Source organism: Squalius cephalus (assembly GCF_949319135.1).
Source record: "Squalius cephalus genome assembly, chromosome: 7".
Lineage (NCBI taxonomy): Eukaryota > Metazoa > Chordata > Actinopteri > Cypriniformes > Leuciscidae > Squalius > Squalius cephalus.
The window spans coordinates 18825897-18850324 of record NC_137128.1 but is presented as its reverse complement, the minus strand read 5'-3'; the positions used below and the strand labels follow the sequence as shown (position 1 = coordinate 18850324).

Below are 24428 nucleotides of genomic sequence, written 5' to 3'. Positions count from 1 at the left end.
CTTTCAATTCATCGTGGGCAAAAACATTTAATGAATGTAGGGTTTTATTGTTTCTTTCTTTGTTGCTGCCACATAACACAATCATAAGTATCGAAATGAAACGAGACCTGCGGTTATAATTTTTCAAGGAAAAAAAAGTCTCCACTACTGGTCAAAAGTTTGGAATGATTAAGACTTTTTAATGTTTTAGAAAGAAGTCTATTTGGCTGAATTTAGTTGGTCAAAATTACAGTAAAAAAAGTAATAATGTGAAATTTACTTACAATTTAAAATAACTGTGTTGTATGAAATGTATTGCTGTGATCAAAGCTGAAATTTTCAGCATCATTACTCTTCAGTGTCACATGATCCTTCAGAAATAATTCTGATATGATGATTATTTATGTACCATTGTATAATAATAATAATAACAACAACAACAGAGCAGCGAATCCTCATATTAGAATGACTTCTGAAGGATCATGTGACACTGAAGACTGGAGTAATGTCTTTGACATATATATATAAATAATTAAAGTATTAAACAGTTCTTTAAAATTGTAATTATATTTTACAATAGTGCTCTTTTCACTGTATTTTTTAAAATAAATATCAAATAAATCCATCCCAAAATCCAAGTCTTAATTATTTCAAACTTTTGACCGGTAGTGTATAATCAACAGTAAAGTCTGAACTAATAACAAACTTCTAAGAAATGAAAACACACACACACACACACACACACACACACACACACACACACACACACACACACACACACACACACACACACAGATAAAAGTGAATTTTAAAGATAACATTGAGTGGAATAAATTAAACATTGAGGTAAAACTGGAATAACGAGAACGGTGGTATAATTAAAAACAATAACTTCCTGGCTGACAGACACACAAGTCTTCCTCACAGGGAGATCTGATGTGCCTATGGGCTCTTGCACTTGCTGCTCCTGCTGCTGCTGGCAGCGCTGGGCGGCAGAGATCCTTGCGGGGACGTGACGGAGAGGCCCAATCCCAGATCCACTGTCTTCACTGGGGGGGACAGGACAGACTGGCTTCTGGCACTGCTGCAGGCCGATAGATTTGAGGATCTGAAACGCATGTGGGGCAACGTAAGTCAACAATCAGGACTTTCCACGTCATGCATATTGGTCTGGTATAAACAGTCACACTTGACTGGATAATATGCTGGATAGCAGCAGAAGTACTGTACGTGTGGAATATAAATCGCAATAGTTTGCAGTTGAAAGCATGATTATGTGAATACCGATGTGAAGCAGAACTGCGCGCTGAGCTGATCTTTGAGCTCAGACGGCTGGATGGAGTGGAAGCAGGAGAGGGCAGAGTCAGACCAGCCTGCAATGAGGAACACAACCATTACAGTTCATTAGTAGCTTCATTTAGATGCAACAAAGCAAGTAATGAGTAAAATAATCTCAGAAGAATTCCTCTGATAAATTGACCCCACTGTAAAAAAGCACTGTTCAAATTGTTTAATGTTTCTGAAAGAAGTCTCTTATGCTCACCAAGGCTGGGTTTATCTGATCAAAAATACAGACAAAACTGTAATATGTGATAAATTATTATGTTTTTTAATGTATGGTAAAAAGTCATTTATTGCTGCTATGTCAAAGCAGAATTTTCCGTTTTCAGTGTCAAATGATCCTTCAGAAATCATTCTAATATGCTAATTTGCTGCTCAAGAAACATTTCTTTTTATTATCAATGTTTAACCCCAAATGTTCAATTATCAATCAACCCCAATCTTTTGAACAGTAGTGTATATGCTTACAACTTATCACAATAATCTCAGAAATTTATATTCAACTTTAGCCTACTCAACATGAGGTAATTTAAAGTATTTGAAACTTGCAGTTAACTTATCCACAAGCAGCAATTACATTTTTTGATTTGTAATGATTTTTTTTTATTTTTTTTACAATGACTACATGTTGCTTATAGATCATGATGTGTAATTTTTCCAGTCAAGCTGTACCTGCATAAAACGTATCTGTACTGTATCTGCCAGGTCAGGATTCTCCTCTATGGCTTCTAGGAGCATCTTATTTAGGCTTTTATTTAAGTCTCTGAGTTCTCGTAGCTCAATGTCGCGTTCCTCAAAAGTCTTCTCTTTGGTGTTCTGAGCAGACCGAATTTCTCTGGTATATTTGGCACACTGTGAGACAAAAATAGGATGAGATTATAAGATCAGGCGCTCTCTGTCTTATATTGGATAATAACAATAATATGGGTATATTTGGTCATTACTGGCCATATATACATTACATATAAATATATTCCCGTCATGACAACTCTAAGAGTGTTTGACATGGTAATGGGGATGACCATGTTAATATGTCTGGTCATATCATGTTAATATGTTAATAGATCTATGCTTCTATGTACAGGACTTGCTACTGCAAATACACACATGACACACATAAGCTCATTGGCTGCTGATAATATAAATGAAATAAAATTTATAAATGAGGGCTGTGATTGCTAGCAGAGATTGCCGGTAAAGGACCCATCAGCCTGTGCCAGGAGTTTCATGACAGAACCTTGTATAGGGTTACTTTTTACTTAGCAGGGCATGTTGTCAAACTGTATAGCGTAAGTTGTCGCAATGAAACATGCCATTTAATAGCCTATTGCTAAGTGCTAAAGGTGACTTGACTATTATAAACTTAATTACTAAAGAAAAGTCATTGAGATTCTGTATGAATCTGAAAAGATAAAGCTGGATAATTGTGAGGGCGTATGTCAGACCTGTTTGGCGGCTCTATTGAGTTTCTCCTCCTGAGAGAGGATGTCTTTGTTGAGAGAGAGAACATGTGCTCGGTTCCTCTCAATGCTCTCGTTCCGATCGGCTTCCTCTTGAAGAAGACCCTCCAATGTCCTTGACATGCTCTGAAATGTAAAAAATGTGCCATCATCAATGCTTTTATTTTATTTAACATTACTGAATCAAGCTGGCCTTGCTAATTAACATGTTTTTACTTTTTACAGAACAGGTTTACAGAAACTTGTTAGACTTGTTTTCAAACATTCTTTTTAACTTTTGTGTTACCTAGTAACATAAATATTAAAGTGAAAGTACACACTTTGAATTATAGGGCACATATGTGGAATTTCATTTTTGGGAATTTCATTTTTGGATGAACTAACCCTTTAACGGGTCACATGTAATGTAAATTGTTTCGGCACAAATTGACAAAGGCCTGAAAATGTCAGGATATTAGGACATTTTTAATTTACCATGCTCTTCCTTTTTCATGTATCTCCAGATATGGTTTGCTCTTCGCGCTTACGGAGTTCCGTGAAATCCACAATTGCTCATGCATCCTTTACGAAAGCTAATCCTTCCATCTGAAAACTCTTATTACCTCTGCTTTATTTATTTACTCCTCTCTCATAAAAAAAACTCATACAAACTACTTTCCATAGCAACTACTTGGTCTAAGGACATCACTGGTGATATACAAGTTATTTTTTCTGATCAAGTTTGGGAGACAATTACATTATCCCCAAAAATCACAAATCATCAGATGATCCATTGGAAATGATTGCATAGGTTTTGCCTGCCCCCTGTCACAAGTATGTTAGTTAAATTGTCTTTTGGTTTGTTTCTATTCTGTTTGACAGTGTTGTTCCTGATCCTTGTTTGTTTCTATGGTTACTTATGGTCTATCTAAATCTTAATTAGCAATTTCTTATTCTTATTATATACATTTACTTACTCTCCTTGACATAAAATATTTATATAATATGTATTGTGATACATACTTTTTTTTTAAGGTGTAAACCATTAAATTAGTTTGTCTTTCAAACCCTAGTCCATATAGTATATGCCCTAAATCACATGACTTGCTAGAAGTGACATAATTTACTTCAAGAACAAAGTGTTAGTCATAAACTTTTCTAGTTTCCTAATTTTTTGAATATTTATCTAATAGCATCGAACACAACATGATGTGTCCATTTATACTGGACATGAAAATGTTTCTTTATTTATAAATGGACAGGTAATATATCTTCTGCTAGCATGTTGTTCTTTCCCAGCTAGTAATGGGCTTCATTAGCTTAAAATGTCCACCCTGGCTGTTACTCAATGCACTTGATTATGCACAATGATTATTAGGTTTTACTCGAGCTTGAGGCCTGAGCTTGACCAGTGTGTTTTCTGATGGACAGACATTTTCTCCTTCTGAAAAGATAATAATAGAACTTTAACTTCTTCTTTTTTTAACAAACCTGCTCAGATCAAAATCCACAAAACTAACTGCAGGAATGACCTAATTATAATTAAAACAAAACAATATTTAAATATTTATTTTATAATATATAATATTTAAATATATTTTAAATAAATATATAATTTAAATATAATTATTAAATGAAAAAAATTTTAGTTCCATGATACCTAATAGATCAATTAACTAATGTTAGGAAATACATTTCTGTATCATGAGAGATTATACTTCACATATTTCTATAAATGTAGTTTTTGTCCGCATTTTCTGTCTCGAAGAATATTTACTTCAACATCCTCCTGCAGGTCTCGGATTTGCCGTTTCTTAAATTTGTATTTGTCCTCGGCTGCTCGTCTCTGCTCCTCCAGCTTGAGTTTCTCCTGGTGTGCGGGACCTACAGCGAGATGGTGCACTGCTCAGCTCACAACAAAATTCTGTTTGATTATATACACTGCAACATTACAGATATTGTTTACATGCCAAATAAAACCTACATAGTATATCTCTATATACCACAAAAAAGTGACGTTTGCTTGTAGGTATGGCTTAAGCTGAAAATATTTAATTTGATGACGTGTTGCTTGTGCATAGCTACAGCTGTTATTTTCCTCATACTTCAGGTAACCAAACAAACTTAACAGACACATGGTGACATTAGCGGTGAAGAATGTTTTAAAAAGCTGCCAATGAGTTAAAGTGTTTGAGCATGACTATGTTTTGGAGTAATCTATGAGTTTAATATTATAGAAATACTTACTGGACTCGGTGACTTTGGTCAGGGTTTTGCGGTAGGTTGTATTGCAGTTGCTGACAACTTGCAGGGTGTTCTCCAAAGCGTGGATCTCTTTCTCTGCCTTGCGGATTTGGGCGTCCAAAACATCCCCCTGACGCTGGAGTTCTTCTTTCTCTTGAGCTGCCTTCGCAAAAAGTACAGAGTTTATTAGAAATTGTGACATATATAGAGTTGTAATGTTCATCAGATATAGAGAAAAATATGGAGTAGTCAGGAGTTGGGAATGCTTTGAATGCAAAAAGCCAAGCTGCACTTCTTCTTTGTTTTTGATGAAACCATATTTAATTTTAATGCTTTTGAAAGAAGTATTTTGTGATTACCAAAGCTAGTCACAAAATTAACAAACTAATATTGTTATTTGATCAACAATATACAGTAAAACAGTAAAATTGTGAAATAGTATTATACTTTAAAATAACTTTCCTGTTTGAACGTATTTTAAAATGTAATTTATTCCTGTAAAGCTGAATTTTCAGCATCATTACTCCAGTCTTCAGTGTCACATGATCCTTAAAAATCTTTGTAATATGATGAATAATTTAGTGCTCAAGGAATATTTCTTATTATTATCAATGTTGAAAACAGTTGCCTAATTCTTGGAAACCACAATACATTTTCTTTCAGGATTCTTTGATGAATAGAAAATTCAAAAGAACATTTATTTGAAAAATAAATATTTTTTAACATTATAAATGTCTTTGTTGTCACTTTTGATATATTTAATTCTTCATTGCTGAATAAAAGTACACATTTCTTTAAAAATCTTATTGACCCCTAACTTTTAAATGGTAGTGTATACTGTTTTTTATTTTTTATATTATGAAATAACACTATATAAAGATTAAAGAATGTTGTTTACTATTCAAAAAAAAAAAAAAAAAGGGATATCCTTCATTAAGCATGCTATCACATGTTTCTGAACAAGCTTTTTCATTCTAGGAATCTGATGCATGAAATAATATGACTTATTTTACTGTGATTCTACCTTGTGCACTTGAGCTCAATGCATCTAAGTGGAAAAATAATCAATGTTATTAAAAATAGTGGTATGATACCTTTATGATGAAGTAGGCCTGGGATTTATCCTCCTCTCCCTCTGGTGCAGCCATGGAAACAGTCAGGATCTCATACCTCTTCCTCATCTTGTCAATTTTGAACATTCTCTCGTTCACCGAATTACTGAGGCCAGGTGGAGAAAAATGTTGAGTCAAATACTGCATATGACATCAGTGCAGATCAACTTATTTCCATTTTTATATGTGTATTGTCGTTTAAAGGTATAGCGGAGGATTTTCACGAATTTTAGAAAAGAACCGCCCTCTCCACTTTTTGAAAAAATGCACATGCGCAACACTCTACCTGCTCCCGAGAGGGAACGCCTATTAAACGTGTGCACGAGCTAATCATAGCTTACATTAACTTTTACTAGCAGTGATTTTAAATGGATTTCTCCAAATAGCGTGCCAAACTTTACCTGTCAAGTAGAAACTTCGCGACTGAGGCATCAGTGGGAAGCCCAACCTGTGTTTTGAGCGCACGCCATCGTGTGAATCGTGTGCACGAGCACGTACGACGCCCTTACGTAAACATATCACCAGAATGATTGACACTTAGGAGGACCAATAGTCTTGATGATCCACCCGGAAAAAGAAAATCCTCCGCTATACCTTTAAATGTGTCTTCTAAGCCACACTAAATAATAAAATCATTTTCATTTATCATTGGCTAGCGTGTTTTTACCTGAGCCCTTGTCTCTCCTGCTCGGTGAGCTTGATCTGTTTAACCAGCATCTCTCGGTACAGACGGATCTCCTCCTCTCTCTCTTTCATGGCCGCTTGCAGCTGTAGACGTCTCTTCTCCAGAGTCAGCACTCCATCTGCTCTGTCATACAGCAGGTCTCTCAGCTGCTGAACCTCCATCTTCAGGAGACCTTTCTCCACCATACTGTCCTGATGGAAGAAGACGACGTTCACACGTGTGCAACAGAGCAAATGTGGTTTGTTCTCTAACATGGTTTACTGCTGATATTTTATAAAATGCTTTGATAGATTAAGTTATCCACAATAGATAAAAATGAGAAATATTTAATGCATGCAAACTGGCAAGTAGAGAAATTCATAACGGTTGAGAGTTTGAATTTAGTGAAATACTGTGGCCTGGTACAGATACCTGGTACATTTATCAGTGGTGGACAATCAAGTTATTGACCTGTTTTTTGAGCCTGAGTTTTTTCTGGTCTTTCTCAGAGATGTCGATGAAGAGTTCCAGCTCCTGGATCTTGGAGGTCAGATCTCTCTTCTCTGCTTCGCTCTTCTCTGCGTCTTTCCTAATGCAGCGGATATCATCCTGAGAATATATGCACCATTAGAAACATCCATACACAGGTCCAAAAACAGGTCATGTTCCACCCCCAAATCAAAAGAATAGTAAAGAAAAGTATATGCTACCGTTCAAAGGTTTTGGGGTGGTACGATTTTTTTAATGTTTTTGGAATAAGTCTCTTATGCTCAACAAGGATACATTTTCTTTCATGAAAAATGCTGTAAAGACTGTAATATTGTGAAATTGTTATCTGTATATAATAATATCTGTTTTCTATTTGAATATATTTTGAATGCAATTTATTAAAGTTCAAAAGAACAGCATTTATTTGAAATATAAATCTTTTGTAACATTATAAATGTCTTTACTGTCACTGAAAAAAAGACTTACTGACCCCAAACTTAATATATATATATATATTATCAGTAATAATTAATTATTATGAATTAATTAATTAAAATAATTTAAATAAGAATATTACAAATTGTGAAGAATTTAGAAAATGTGCTTAATTGTTAAATAAAGGTGCAATGCAAAAAAAAACAACTGTTTATGTTCCTAAAATATGTTTAATCAGCTTTAAATAATATATAATTTCTTATTTTTTTTATTTTGTCTTGAAATATCACAAATAACACCTGCCAAATTGTTTTAAATCTGTTAGTTCACTAGTTCACAATGCTCATTTATATGCAACTTTATATTTCAATCATGACAACTCTCTGAACAGTTTTCGCATGTTACTGAATATGGCAATATTAATGTATTTTTTCTTGGCAGACTAGATCTGCTATGTTGCTGCTGCTGCAGAGCAAGTATAGACTTGCTACTGATAATAGATAGACAGACACGCTGCTGTGAGAATGTAAGATCTGCTGCAGCTGCTGCGAAATAGACAGACATAAATCCCGTAACAGATCCAGGCAGGTGGAGATGGGGGAGGTGGAGGGTTTCAGAGGAACTCTGATAGCGCAATACAGGATTAGCCTACAGCAAACACTGAACCAGGGCTGCGTACAGCCCCGACAAAACGTTGCACAACGTTTTTTAAACAGAAACGGTGATGCGTTGAACACACTGTTCTGATGACGCAAGAGTTGCAACTATGGCAGCTGAGAAGGCCATTCTTTGTGTTCTTTGTGAAGAATTTTCTGAGCCTGATGAAGTCGGTATAAATATGTTTTTAATACTACAAAATATGCCCGATGTTACAGTTACTGCACTTGCCGCCCAGAACAAAAGAGAACAACCCAATCGAGTGAAGGGATTGCTGAAACTGAAGCACACATCTTACCTAATTCAGACTAAAACACATCTATTTAGCCTCACATACTGACTTTATTTGTAGTTCATACTGTTTTAATACCCTGCATTTTCTTTCTCATTTTTAGGAAAGCACTTAATTACCATTGTTTATTTCTAAATGTCATACACTTGCAATGAAGCTAAAAATATAAACAACTACATCATTATGTTGATATCCTATATTTTTACAATAAAACTTACGACAAACATGTCTTCTAATATCCTCAGTTGTTGCATTGAACACATTTGTAAATTACTTTCCTTGAACCTATTGTGCGAGTTCACTTTAATACCGCGTGCTTTGTATACATGTTGCTGCTGATTGGACTGCAGTTCTGACACACCCACCAAACAAGAGAAAACGTATCTCAAACCCCGTTGCACACCGGTGCACGCCGTTTCCAGGAAACATGACGTTCAACCCGGAAACCATAGCAAAACGTTGCGCACCGTTTTGAACTTGAACGTGCCCCTGACTATTTAAATCTTGAGCAAGCAATCTCATTGGCTGCAGGATCAGCAGAGGCCAATCAGCTTGTGCCATGTGGTAATGATGTGATTGCTTGCAGATTGCATGCAAAGGACCAATCATCCTGTTCCCTCTAGAGCAGGGTTCACCAATCTCGGTCCTGGAGGGCCGCTGTCCTGCAGAGTTTAGCTCCAACCCCAATTAAACACACCTGAACCAGCTAATCAAGGTCTCACTAGGCATACTAGAAACTTTCAAACAGGTGTGTTGGAGCTGGTTGGAGCTAAACTCTGCAGGACAGCGGCCCTCCAGGACCGAGATTGGTGAACCCTGCTCTAGAGTTTCATGACTGAGCCAAATATTTATATTGCATAAGGGACAGCAGGGAATGTAAGATTGAGAGAAATAGAAATAAGGTGCATTGTTTTTAATTGCAACAACTCAAGGGCAGAATACCAAAAAACTGAAATCAGTAATCAATCAATAAACACATACATGACATATCACCTGTGAATCGGACCTGTGTGCCTACTGAAAACAGCTGTTCTCCAAAGCTGAGGAGAGCTCTGAGAAATCAATATAACAGCAGAGAAACACACTCTCACCTGGAGTTTCTTCAGCTGTGTTTTGAGTGTGGCGGCCGTCCTCTTCTTCTCCTCTAGAGCTTCAGCCAGATCAGAAGCCCTCTTCTCCAGAGCTTCCTTCTCCTTTGTGTTCACCTTCCCCTGCAAGTGTAAAGTCTTCCTCTCCAGCATCTGGATCTGAAAGTCCTAGACCAAACAAAAGAAGGACACTTGAGTCATCTGTCAGCTTCTAGAAAACAACCCCGCTTGCATGCTGACAAATTTAATCAGATGATAACTATTTGTTCTCTTGCCTGGTTGGAGATGATCATCTGCTGTTTGAGAAAGCTCTGGTCCAGTTTGCTGAGTCTGCTCTCCAGGCTGGAGAGGGCGGCCCGAGTGGCGCAGATCTCAGCTGTGATGTTCTTCTCTTTTTCACGCAGCCCTTGCAACTCCTGACTCTTCCTGAACATGAGCTCTCTCTGCCGGAGCAGCTGAGCATCGATCTCCTACACAATTAATGCTTTATTAATCCAAGTACAGACACATCATAACGAGGGCTTGGAACCAGAGGGGCGTAAGTGGCATTTGACCAACTTTACAGGAGAGCCAAAACAAAATTGACCACACTTCAATCAACTGTATTTATTAACCTTCATCCACAACATTGCAACCACATACATACTTATATGAGTAAGTTCTTAAGTGAACATATTATGGCATATTAACACGATGAACATATTCTAAAACCTTGCAAAATCTTGAAAATATGGCAAAAACATCAAATACGCCTTTTTGGCACCAAACATTTCCAATGCTTCTAAAGAAAAATAGGGCGTATCTGCTGATCAATGCAGAATGATTGGTCAAAACATTGGTTAAAAACACTCTAACTTCATAACTTTTCATTTTATTTAAAATACTGTATACATAGTCATTTAATTTCATCATTTCAAATTGTTTAACATTTAATTTCTAACCGTTTAATTTCAATTCTCATTTATGAGTTCACATTCATGTCAAACAGTTTAACATTTAATTTCAAACAGTTTAATTTCAATTTTTATTCATGAGTTCACATTAATGCATTTCATTTAAAACAGTTTAACATTTAATTTCAAACAGTTTAATTTCTCTTGTTTATTACACATTTCACTTTTTAGTTCACTTTAGTTGAATAAAAATTTTAATTAAACGGTTGGAAATTAAATGTTAAACAATTTGAAATGATGAAATTAAATGACTATGTATACAGTATTTTAAATAAAATGAAAAGTTATGAAGTTAGAGTGTTTTTAACCAATGTTTTGACCAATCATTTCTGCATTGATCAGCAGATACGCCCTATTTTTCTTTAGAAGCATTGGAAATGTTTGGTGCCAAAAAGGCGTATTTGATGTTTTTGCCATATTTTCAAGATTTTGCAAGGTTTTAGAATATGTTCATCGTGTTAATATGCCATAATATGTTCACTTAAGAACTTACTCATATAAGTATGTATGTGGTTGCAATGTTGTGGATGAAGGTTAATAAATACAGTTGATTGAAGTGTGGTCAAAATTTTGTTTTGGCTCTCCTGTAAAGTTGGTCAAATGCCACTTGCGCCCTTCTGGCTCCAAACAATGTGTAGGCCATACATGTATTTTTTAGAGCCAGAAGGGTGTAAGTGGACATACGCCCCTCTGGCTCCAAACAATGCTCAAACTTTTGTGTTAGGTCTTTGTTGTTTCGTTGCTTTATTCAATACAGGTTGATTTCTGATGCGTCTTTTTGGCACAACTAGATAGAGCTCATCAAGACCTTTAATTTGATATATAGAACTCATTTTCGCCCAAAATGCCACTTACGCCCCTCTGGTTCCAAGCCCTCGATAATAACTTTCATTAACAAGTCAATCACAAACAGGCTTAACAAATCATTTAAAAAAATATATTTTAAAATAATATAGGTATGGGTTGATATTGGAAATTTAATTGTGCATTAATCAATTGTAATTCTCATTTCCCCTATTTTTACATTTAACACTCACTTTGTTAATATTTTAATAACACTAATAATTTAATAGCACTGGTGGTTAAATGTAATCTTTAGAAAATCTCTAAATGAATATCCATTTTCCATACTGTGCATTATAATGCTGTAAATTCATTTTAGTTTTTAGTGTTTTATTAACTTGCTTACAAAATAGCACAGAATTATAATATCTGGTATTTATGAGTTATTGGCTATAACAGTAAATCATGCGTCTTATTTTTCCAAAACTGTGGACCAGGTTTACTATAGTCAAATAAAACTATTAAAAACAGTTTTATTAATTGAAATAAAGGTAAAATAAAATAAAATATAAATATAGGCTGAAACGCTCACTAAACAAAACTGAACTAAAAATAAATTAAACCTAAATAAAAATGAATATTTAAAAAATTACTAAATTACTAAAAATGTAACTACAAATAAAATGAACATTAAAAATGAAAGCTAACTCAAAATTAATAAAACTAATTTGATTTATAGTGTATAACTAATACTAAAATAATTCTCCTCCTGAGTGGTCAATAGATATACTAACATTTCTGAACATTTCTGAAACTATACTAATACTAAATAGAGTATAGTTATATATATATATATAGAGAGAGAGAGAGAGAGAGAGAGAGAGAGAGAGAGAGAGAGAGAGAGAGAGAGAGAGAGAGAGAGAGAGAGAGAGAGAGAAAGAGAGAGGTGACAGTATGGCATCTAGCCCCATCTGATTTGCAAAACAGAAGGTGCCTGATGCCCAGATTGCCAGTGAATTGCTGTGAAGTTAAAAAGAGTCAGAGGAGTCAAACTCACTTTAATGTCCTGTTCCTGTTCTTTGCGCAGTTGCTCCATCTGTGCTGCTTGCTCTTCACCATCCAGCACTGCCTCCATCACCACCAGCAGCTTCTCCTTCAGAGCAGCAATATGCAGCTTTACCTCTGCAACCCTAGAACAAAAGAACTATATATATTACTACAATGAATTGGATATTTGCTATGAATTTGCTGTGAACTATAAGACTGAGCAGTCGTCTGAGAAAAGAAAAAGCTTTACTTTGCTGTTTTGTTCTGAATGTTCTTTTTCATGCTGGTTAGCTGAGATCTGGTGGTCTCCACATCTGTGGCTGTTTGTTCTAAAGTTCCCTTCAGAACCTTCACCTGAGAGCAAAACACCACATTTGATTAGTTTCGCCAAATTTATATCTTTATTTGCATTTGATTAACATGAAAAAATCCCTACCCTTACAAAGATGTACTGTGGCTGTACCATAGTACATTAATGGTATAAAACCATGGTATCATGGTATAATGTCCATGATAACCATATTAATCTACTGTGGTATATACATAGTAACCCAATGTTTTTGAAGAACAAAAAAAAAATGTTGTTAAGGTACTAAAACAGCCTTGGTATGATGGGACTAGATCAGTGGATCTCAACCTTTCTGACTTTAAAGGGATAGTTGAAGATTCTGTCACCATTTACTCACCCTTAGCCTTAGGTTAGTCTAAACCTGTTTCTTTCTTCTGTACACAAAAGGAGATATTTTGAAGAATATGGGTGACCAAACAGCTGCTGGACCCCATTGACTTCCATAGTATGAAAAAAATGACTATGGAAGTCAATGGGGACCAGAAAATGTCTGGTTATCAACTATCTTATTTTGTGATCAATAGAAGAAAGAAACACATATAGGTTTAGAACAACTTGAGGTTGAGTAAATTGTAGATTTTTATTTTTGGGGGAACTTTGGTATAAAAATACCAAGTATTATGAAATATCTTGACTTTTAATGCTTGTTTTTTAAGTCATCTTGAAGCCCCCTTGGAAGTTTGCTGAGGCCCTCTAGTGGGCCCGGCCTCCATGTTGAGATCCACAGTACTAGATCCTTTCCTTTCTAACAATGGATGCGCCTTTCATCATGATGGACTTTGATCGGCCTCTGGGTCACAGGTTTGAGGACAGAGGAGCGAAGAAACGAGAAGCACCCCGATGTTGGTAAGCTGTCATGGACTCACCTCATGCTGCAGTCGTCTATCGTTCCTCTCCTCTTCCTGGAGATGCTGTCTGAGTCGAAGCGCCTGACGTTCAACCGTGTCTATATTCCTCTCCAGCTCTTTATTGTTCTCTATCTCACGCTCCATGAAGTCCTTCCTCTCCTTGACCAAATCATTCTTCTCTCTAATCGTTTGGTTCACCTCCGCTTGCAACTAGAAGATCGAGTGATTTACAATCAAAGTTGAATAAACCATTTTCAGAATTAAATGGTAGATGTAGTTATTTTATTAAGAAAATTACAATGTATATGTTTACATCTACAGAAACGCTGTGCATTTAATGATGTCTTAGTATTAAAAGAGCGCCATCTTCAGGTTACCATGGCACACTGCTGTATCTCCTGGTCTCTTTTCCTCATTTGTTCGATGGTGTTCTCCCACTGGTCGATAATCTCTTGCCTCTCAATGTGAGCCTGACGAAAGCTCTCGGCTGTCTTGTCCAAAGCGAACTGGATCCCAAAATACAAGTGCATATGCAAAGACCAAAGCCTATAAGAATGATGGCATGCTCAAAGCATAAAAATGTCCTCTGACAACTGAGAAATGTGAGGGAGCACAGAAAAATATCCATCACCTGTGCTGTAACTGACTCAGTGATTTCATTGTTCAAGGTCTTTCTCTTCTGGTTGGCTTCAAGAGTCAACTTCTCAATGTTCAGTGTCAGCTCCTGATTCAAAAGACAGCAGATATTATATCAGCCCAGACATGGCAATTATTCTGCAATACAAACTATAGCTTAGCATACTGCTTTTCAAGTATTTCTAAAATACTTGCCATACAAGTGAGTGAGTCTCATAAAAAATGTCACATTGTGATAATATTTAAATTAAAATATGGTATTAGCGTCATTAACTAAAAGCATAAACATTAAAATGAACTGAAATAAAATAAAATATATTAAAATATATTTTAAAAAAAATTATTTTATTTTAGCTAGTTGCCAAGGCAACATTTATCATGATTTTTGATACATTTTTCATTTATTTTAAGTTGAAGTACTAAAATAACCAATATAACTAAATGGACTAAAATTCAAAAATAAAACTTAATAAAAACCATATAGACATATTTTTAAAAAACTAATAAAAATGTCAAAAACACAACAGAATACAACATAACTTTTTTAACCAAAAATGTAAACATAAAATGTAATTCAAAATATTATCAAAAGCTATAATAGTATTTCAATGAAACTAAAATAAAAATGAAAATATAAAAAGAAAATGTAATTCAAAATATGAACAAAAGCTATAATAGTATATCAATGATACTAAAATAATCCTTATACATTGTATACAATTAATGTTATACATTTTATTTTATTTTAATTAAATATTTGATATTAAATATATTATAACTAAAGCTTATTGTGACAATATTACCTTTTACAATTAAGCACATTTGTCCCCTAAATTATAATTATCATAATGTACAAATTAAAGATCATCTGGTCCTTGGCAATTGTCAATCAGCTGTGCTCACTTGTTCGTTTAGGGTGAGATATGATACGAGATATGATATGTTCTTGGCAGGACTTGTGAGATTCACCCAGGTACTTTGTGTTACTTGGCAGTCTCACACTTTTGGTTTAACAGTTGAGTGCTGCAAATGCATTCAACCCTTTAAAGCAGGGGTTCTCAAACTTTTTGAGTGTGTGGACCACTATTTGTAATCAAGAATTTTCGCGGACCACCTCATAATACACATCATAAAATATGTCTACACACAGTCCTACCTGAATTAATCTGCACCTTTAAATAGGCTTACTAGCACTAAAACTATAACTGGTCATCACAGTAGGCTACAACAGGCTTGTTAAAGGAAAGTTTACTGCACACAACGGCTGCCACATATTTAATTTATTTATTTAGGCTACTCAAGCGCCCGAGGGCATAATCAGGTTCATTTGAACAACAGGCTTATTTCCATAGCAATGTAGTATGAAATCTATACAGTAATAAGAACACTGGAATATAGTCAACATTTCAAAACCTTTGGCGATTTTAGGGGATTATTAATCTTCCGAGTTTTACAAGTCCTCAAAAAGTTTGTCCACTTAACAGCACATCTGCAAAACATTTCAGAAACGCGAGATCAAGAAACTAACTGGAAAATAAAATAATAACAGGCCTTATTCATTCCATTTATAAACATTTCGTTTCATATAAACTGCCTATGCCTAACTGTGCGACTGCGTTCACACACCAGACGCGAATAGCGCGTCAAATTCAAAAAGGGATTATGTGAAATTCGCGCCTGCCGCGTCTAGTGATACGCTTGACCACTTTGTATCAATTCGCGCATCAAGAGCTAAATTGACGCGCGTAAAAACAAAAGTTTGAAGCGAAATTTCGTCCGTTGTGAACGCACCATTAAAGGCTATGCGTGTGATGTGATAATGAGAACATATTTGCCTCTGCCCTTTTCTCTTCAGAGAACCTGTTGCTATCCACCGAACCAATGTTGTGGTTCTAACGGCACTGAACTTGAATGTCACGGCCGAACACCACTAGGCTATTTTAGTAATCACACAATAACTTGACAATTTAATTAAAATGTTATATCAATATAGGCCTACATATTCTTTTTACTTTTCTTTTTTTAAATGGGAATTTCCTGGTAAAATGAAGGTAAAAAAAAAAAAATTATTTTATATTTTATTTTGCCTTTCCACGGACCACCTGCAGTACCCTCACGGACCACTAGTGGTCCGCGGACGGACCACAGTTTGAGAATGGCTGCTTTAAAGCAACCAACCTTTTACATTTTCCTTATGACAGCTCAGTATTGGCTTTCAAAGTGACCCAACTCAAGCAGCTGGCACTACAAACTCACTCGAATCCTGCTCTCATCTTGCTTGGCGTACTTGATGATGGCCATGGTGTCTTCATCCTTGTGTGCTGATTCCTGCAGCCAGGCCTCCAGGGTCTGCTGGTCCCATTTCAGCTGACTCTTCAGTTCCTCAAGCTTCTGAGTGGCTTTAAAGATGCTGTTCTGTGAAGATATTGACAGAATTACATTAGGATTAGGATTATGTTCCTTTCTAATAAAATAAAAGTATTTAAAACGTCCAGCTTTTGAAGAAGCTGCATTTATTTGATCAATACAGTATAAACAGTAAAACTGTCAAATATTATTACAATTTAAAATAAATGTTTTCTTTTTTAATATATTTTAAAGCGTATTTTATTGCTGTGATGGCAAGGCTGAATTTTCAGCATCATTACTCAAGTCTTCCTTGTCCTTCAGAAATCATTTTCATTGGCTGATTTGCTGCTCAGGAAACATTTCTTATTGTCATCGGTGTTGAAAACAGTTGTGCTGCTTAAAGGCAGGGTAGGAGATTTGTTCCAGACACATTTTTTGTTATGCTGGTTGAAAGTGTTGTCACATCCTGACTGCAATCACTAATTTAAGTGGTCTAAATTAATTTTTATTTGTATACTGTATACCGTTTGTGGAAGGAGTAGGACCATAAAATGTTCGTCCAATCATTGCATTCGGTCCGACACTATCAACGCCGAAATGAATCTGCAGCAGTCAGGTGGTACAGGTCAGTGTTCTTTAAGTCGTTTATGTTCATTATTATTGTAATGTTATGTGTTTTGAGACATGAGGTAGTTTACCGCCGTCTCTCACACCACTTTTGTTTGCTTCCTGCTGTAAGCGTTCATGCGTTTTGAAGGAGGCGTGGCTTTTGGAGACGCTCTGAAGGGAGGGTGGAATCTTATGCTAGCTTCAAAGCTAGCTCGCTATTGCTAGGCTCTTTGAAAATTGCCTACCCTACCTTTAATATTTTAGTGGAAACAGTGATACTTTTTTCTGGATCTTTGATGAACAGAAAGCTCAAAAGAACATCATTTATTTGAAATAGAAATCTTTGGTAACATTAAAAATGTGTCACTTTTGATGAATTTAATGGGTGCTTGCGATATCAGTATTACTTTATCTATCTATAAATTACATAAACGTCTGTCTGTCTGTCTGTCTGTGTGTGCCTGTTATTCGCATATCTCTCGAACCGTTAGTCCGATGGATTTCAAATTTGACAGGTGTCTTGCTACGGGCACGAGTAAGTGCAGTGCCAAGTTTGACATTGTTTGGATTAGAAATGCAAAAGATATCGGTAAATATATCGGTACAAGAAGCCCCAAGAAAGTTGTGGTTTAAAAATAAACAATCTGACATAAACACTCTGTCAGCTACACTGTTTACTTCTGAATATTATATTTTATTCACGGCCATCATTTGTAATAACCTATTCACAAACTGTTTGCTCAAGCGTAGCATTTTTTCGGAGTTCACTGTGCAGCCTGCTCCCTGAAATCTGTAAGTCACCTACGCCGTTTACTTCTGTATATTATATCTATCTATAAATTACGGGAACGTCTTTCTGTCTGTGTGTGTGTGTGTGTGTGTGTGTGTTATTCATGCATATCTCTCGAACCGTTATTCCTATGGATTTCAAACTTGACAGGTGTCTCGCTACGGGCACGAGTAAATGCAGTGCCAAGTTTGACATTGTTTGGATTAGAAATGCAAAATATATCGTTAAATATATATATCGGTAAAAGAAGCACACACTGGCTTTTGCCGCTCTAGCCGCTGGCCCCTCCCCCTCTCACACTGACACTGAGTGAGCACAGCCCAGGACCAGAGACAGAGAGGGTCGAAGAAAGCAGCGGAGCTTAAGTAGCTTGGAGTTCACTGTGTATCCTGCTCCCTGAATCGTGTAGTTCAATGTTCCACATTTATTGTATGTCATTATGTCAGTATCGGTATTTGCTTTCTACCATGCACAAATACAAATGTCACTGAACTTTTGCTGTGTAATTGTAACAATGAGCACTCAAATACACCAAACAACAATTACTAAAAACACACACAAAAACTGATTTTGCACGGGCACTTTGCACTGCTCCCTGAATCGTCGCGCATATTCATTTGTGGATGTTAACTGAATCTATAAGTCAGCTATGCTGTTTACTTCTGAAGATTATATTTCATTCTGGTGCGCTTAACGCTATCGCTACTGTGTAATAGTAGCCTATGCTATTCACCAACTAAACATATCCTTTTCAATGCGTTCACAGTCTCTTTCACAGGCATCATTTGTAGTTGCCTATTCACAAACTGTTTGCTCAAGCATAGCGTTTTCTCGGAGTTCACTGTGTGCTTTCTACCATGCACAAATAAAAATGTCACTGAACTTTTGCTGTGTAATTGTAACAATGAGCACACACCAAACCAACAATTACTAAAAACACACTTAAAAACTGATTTTGCACGGGCATTTTGCACTAGTCTATCTATAAATTACAGAAACGTCTGTCTGAATGTCTGTCTGTCTATCTGTGTTATATGTGTTATATGAAATATGTAGTTAAAAATACCAGTAAAAGAAGCACTTAGAAAGTTGTGGTTTAAAAATAAACAATCTGATATAAACACTCTGTCAGCTACACTGTTTACTTCTGAATATTATAGTTTATTCACGGCCATCATTTGTAGTAACCTAGCCTGCTCCCTGAATTCAATGCGTTCACAGTCTCTTTCACGGGCACCAAACCAACAATTAGGCCACTAAAAACACACACAAAAACTGATTTTGCACGGGCATTTTGCACTAGTCTATCTATAAAATACAGAAACGTCTGTCTGTCTGTATGTCTGTTATTCGCATATCTCTCGAACAGTTAGTCCGATGGATTTCAAACTTGACAGGTGTCTCGCTACGGGCACGAGTAAGTGCAGTGCCAAGTTTGACGTTGTTTGGATGAGAAATCCAAAAGATATCGTTAAAAATACCAGTAAAAGAAGCCCCAAGAAGGTTGTGGTTTAAAAATAAACATTCTGACATAAACACTCTGTCAGCTACACTGTTTACTTCTGAATATTATATCTCTCTATAAATTACAGAAACGTCTGTCTGTCTGTGTGTGTGTGTGTCTGTCTGTCTGTCTGTCTGTGTGTCTGTTAACCACATATCTCTCGAACCGTTAGTCCGATGGATTTCAAACTTGACAGGTGTCTCGCTACGGTCACGAGTAAGTGCAGTGTCAAGTTTGACGTTGTTTGGATGAGAAATGCTAAAGATATCGTTAAATATATCATTTTTATAAGGTTGTGGTTTAAAAATAAACATTCTGACACTAGAGAGTTGTATCGGTCAAAGAAGCCCCAAGAAGGTTGTGGTTTAAAAATAAACATTCTGACAATCTGTCAGCTACACTGTTTACTTCTGAATATTATAGTTTGGTTCCAAAACGTGATAAATCCATTTTGATTAATTGGAGTAAAAATGTGTTTTCTTTACCAAGAAACCAACAATTACTAAAAACACACACAAAAACTGATTTTGCACGGGAACTTTGCACTGCTCCCTGAATCAACACGCTTATTCATTTGTGGATGTTAACTGAATCTATATGTCAGCTATGCTGTTTCTGAATATTATATTTCATTCTGGTGCGCTTAACGTTATTGCTACTGTGTAATAGTAGCCTATGCTATTCACCAACTAAACATATCCTATTCAATGCGTTCACAGTCTCTTTCACGGGCATCATTTGTTGATTTCAAACTTGACAGGTGTCTCGCTACGGGCACGAGTAAGTGCAGTGCCAAGTTTGACGTTGTTTGGATGAGAAATGGAAAATATATGGTTAAATATATCATTTTTAAAAGGTTGTGGTTTAAAAACATTCTGACATTAGAGAGTTGTATCGGTCAAAGAAGCCCCAAGAAGGTTGTGGTTTAAAAATAAACATTCTGACATAAACACTCTGTCAGCTACACTGTTTACTTCTGAATATTATAGTTTGGTTCCAAAACGTGATAAATCCATCTCTCTATAAATTACAGAAACGTCTGTCTGTCTGTGTGTGTGTGTGTGTGTGTGTCTGTCTGTCTGTCTGTGTGTCTGTTAACCACATATCTCTCGAACCGTTAGTCCGATGGATTTCAAACTTGACAGGTGTCTCGCTACGGTCACGAGTAAGTGCAGTGCCAAGTTTGACGTTGTTTGGATGAGAAATGCTAAAGATATCGTTAAATATATCATTTTTATAAGGTTGTGGTTTAAAAATAAACATTCTGACACTAGAGAGTTGTATCGGTCAAAGAAGCCCCAAGAAGGTTGTGGTTTAAAAATAAACATTCTGACAATCTGTCAGCTACACTGTTTACTTCTGAATATTATAGTTTGGTTCCAAAACGTGATAAATCCATTTTGATTAATTGGAGTAAAAATGTGTTTTCTTTACCAAGAAACCAACAATTACTAAAAACACACACAAAAACTGATTTTGCACGGGCACTTTGCACTGCTTCCTGAATCGACACGCTTATTCATTTGTGGATGTTAACTGAATCTGTAAGTCAGCTATGCTGTTTACTTCTGAATATTATATTTCATTCTGGTGCGCTTAACGCTATCGCTACTGTAAGTAGCCTATGCTATTCACCAACTACTAAACATATCCTATTCAATGCGTTCACAGTCTCTTTCACGGGCATCATTTGTAGTGGCCTATACACAAACTGTTTACTCAAGCGCAGCGTTTTCTCGGAGTTCACTGTGTGCTTTCTACCATGCACAAAAAAAAATGTCACTGAACTTTTGCTGTGTAATTGTAACAATGAGCACTCAAACACACCAAACCAACAATTACTAAAAACACACACAAAAACTGATTTTGCACGGGCATTTTTTGCACTAGTTTTATTCAAAGCCATCATTTGTAGTAACCTAGCCTGCTCCCTGAATTCAATGCGTTCACAGTCTCTTTCACGGGCACCAAACCAACAATTAGGCCACTAAAAACACACACAAAAACTGATTTTGCACGGGCATTTTGCACTAGTCTATCTATAAAATACAGAAACGTCTGTCTGTCTGTATGTCTGTGTGTGTGTCTGTATGTCTGTTATTCGCATATCTCTCGAACAGTTAGTCCGATGGATTTCAAACTTGACAGGTGTCTCGCTACGGGCACGAGTAAGTGCAGTGCCAAGTTTGACGTTGTTTGGATGAGAAATCCAAAAGATATCGTTAAAAATACCAGTAAAAGAAGCCCCAAGAAGGTTGTGGTTTAAAAATAAACATTCTGACATAAACACTCTGTCAGCTACACTGTTTACTTCTGAATATTATAGTTTGGTTCCAAAACGTGATAAATCCATTTTGATTCATTTGAGTAAAAATGTGTTTTCTTTACCAAGAAAGTGGCAAGATGAAAACCACTATTTTCTGTTTCAAACTTTCACATAGCATCTTTAGGTTATAATAACATAAAAAATTCAAATCCAGATTTTGATTTTCAAAGATTTTCAAAAAATGCAATAAATTCATGACACTTTTTTTTTTTTCAAAATGCAATTAATCCATTGAATCAATATAAAAGTTATTTTTTATCATATTGAAACTGTTGAAATCAGCCGTCGCCAAGAAATATCTCCTGAACTTTTTTGACGGCGATCAGCTCACAAAAACTGATTTTGCACGGGCACTTTGCACTGCTCCCTGAAACGTCGCGCTTATTCATTTGTGGATGTTAACTGAATCTGTAAGTCAGCTATGCTGTTTACTTCTGAAGATTATATTTCATTCTGGTGCGCTTAACGTTATCGCTACTATGTAATAGTAGCCTATGCTATTCACCAACTAAACATATCCTTTTCAATGCGTTCACAGTCTCTTTCACGGGCATCATTTGTAGTTGCCTATTCACAAACTGTTTGCTCAAGCATAGCGTTTTCTCGGAGTTCACTGTGTGCTTTCTACCATGCACAAATAAAAATGTCACTGAACTTTTGCTGTATAATTGTAACAATGAGCACACACCAAACCAACAATTACTAAAAACACAAACAAAAACTGATTTTGCACGGGCATTTTGCACTAGTTTTTAAAAAAGCTTAAAGGTGCTCTAAGTGATGTTGGGTGACGTCACTTCTTGTTGACGTTTAAAGTATTGTCAAACAAAACGGAGGCTAGCTAGACCCTCCCTCCTCCTCATCCGCCCACTAACCCCCCAAACCCCAACCCCAAATCCTTCTTGTCGGTTATTGGCTGGAACAGTTTGTTATGTTTCGTGGTGCGGGTGAGCCCAGTTTGTTTTTCTTGCCGTTTGTGGAGCCTGGGGTGTCTACAGAAACTGCTTTTTTTACAGTGTGTTCAGGGGACAGGCAGCTAGCGGATGGTGAGGAGATGTTTGCTGTATGTGACAAAAAGTCTTTTGGCCTAAAAAACGAGTGACATCGCTTAGAGCACCTTTAATGACCCCAGACTTTTGAACTGTAGTGTGTGTACACATGTTTATACATTTGTAGTTTGTGAGACACCAATGAATGATGGTTTCTTTATTTATGGTTGCTTTGAGACTGTTTATGCGAAAGCACAGGTCATGTAATATGGATGAGGTGTGGATCGGCTGTAACCTCTTGTGCGTTCTTCTTCTCATTCAGTGTTTTCAGTTGATTCTCCAGCTCAGTGATCTCCTGCTTCAAGCGGCCTGCCTCTCTCTCCGCCAGTGCTCTGAAATGCTCCTCAGATTCAGTCTCCTTCTCTCTGGCTTTGCACAAAGCCTAAACACATGCGAACAATCCCGCTCAAGCATTACACATTCAGCCTTACTGTTCAAAACCAGAAAATACAGGAAGAATCAACTTCCTCTACTGCCATTATCTCATACCTGAGTGTGAGAGAGCTCTTGGTTTAGATTTTTGAGATGCTCAGTCAAAGCTTTTATAACATCTTTGTGTTTATTAAGTTTGTTCTCAAGATTTAATTGCTCCTTTTGCTTCATTTGAAGCTGTAGAGAGAAGAAGAAATTAAGAAAATTAAATTTAGGTACACACACACCTCTTAAATCAGTTATTCAGACATGTCATTTAGCAGATAGACTTCTTACTCACCTCCTCCTGTAATGCTTTATTCTCTGCATTTGCCACAGGGAGGGCGAAACCCGCGTCCCAACCAACTTCTGCTAACAACAGAGCGTTAGACATTTTGCTCTGTTTCAGAGACGTTCAGGAACAAAACACAAACGGCTCGATGAGATTACCAGACGTTTACGAACGCCGTTGCTTATCGTTGTGTTTACAAGATTCGTTTCATAGCAACGACGCTAACTGTAGATGTGCCGCATTCAACCTACAGGTGTCGCCAAACGCTCCTCTATCGCGAACTGAATTTGTTTTTTGTTTTTGTTTTGTTTTTTAATCTCAGGTTAGGAGGTTTTGGAAGCTTGTTTCCGCCACGGAATAAAAAAAAGGAAAAGATAATTGTACATTTTTATCTCACAGTTCTCACTTTGTTTCCGCAGAATTGTGAGATATAAAATCGTAGTTGCGAGGAAAAAGGTCAGAAAGGTTAGAAAAGGTGGAGAGGTCAGAATTACCTTTTTTATTTTTATTCAATGGTGGAAACGAGCTTCCATATTAAAAGCCCGTATTGAAGATTTAAACTCGCAATTCTGACTTGAATTTGTCCCCAGATCATGATTTTACTGACTTGAAATGTTGAACAGTATGAATTTTAAACCTGCGTTAGTAATGAATAACACAATTTGCCCAGATAGCACCGACTCATGAGCTATAAGCATTTAGTTGATTAAAAAAAAATGTCATTTTAAATATTTTACAGCAT

At 36.3% G+C, this 24428-nt stretch overlaps 1 protein-coding gene across 1 annotated transcript; it reads right to left on the bottom strand.

The window, feature by feature from the left end:
- Nucleotides 1-791: 791 nt before the first annotated feature.
- Nucleotides 792-23885, bottom strand: ccdc39 (coiled-coil domain 39 molecular ruler complex subunit). Its single transcript, XM_079877174.1, has 20 exons — nucleotides 23696-23885; nucleotides 23473-23592; nucleotides 23219-23365; nucleotides 16613-16771; nucleotides 14352-14444; nucleotides 14098-14226; nucleotides 13739-13930; nucleotides 12774-12877; nucleotides 12534-12666; nucleotides 10016-10210; nucleotides 9744-9908; nucleotides 7251-7388; nucleotides 6783-6991; nucleotides 6098-6221; nucleotides 5007-5166; nucleotides 4537-4643; nucleotides 2766-2906; nucleotides 1993-2172; nucleotides 1264-1352; nucleotides 792-1087 (listed from the first exon to the last, which is right to left on the bottom strand). Exons 1-20 carry the CDS (start codon nucleotides 23786-23788, stop codon nucleotides 922-924), a joined length of 2844 nt encoding a protein of 947 aa, XP_079733300.1. The 5' UTR covers nucleotides 23789-23885; the 3' UTR covers nucleotides 792-921.
- Between the last annotated feature and the right edge of the window lie 543 nt (nucleotides 23886-24428).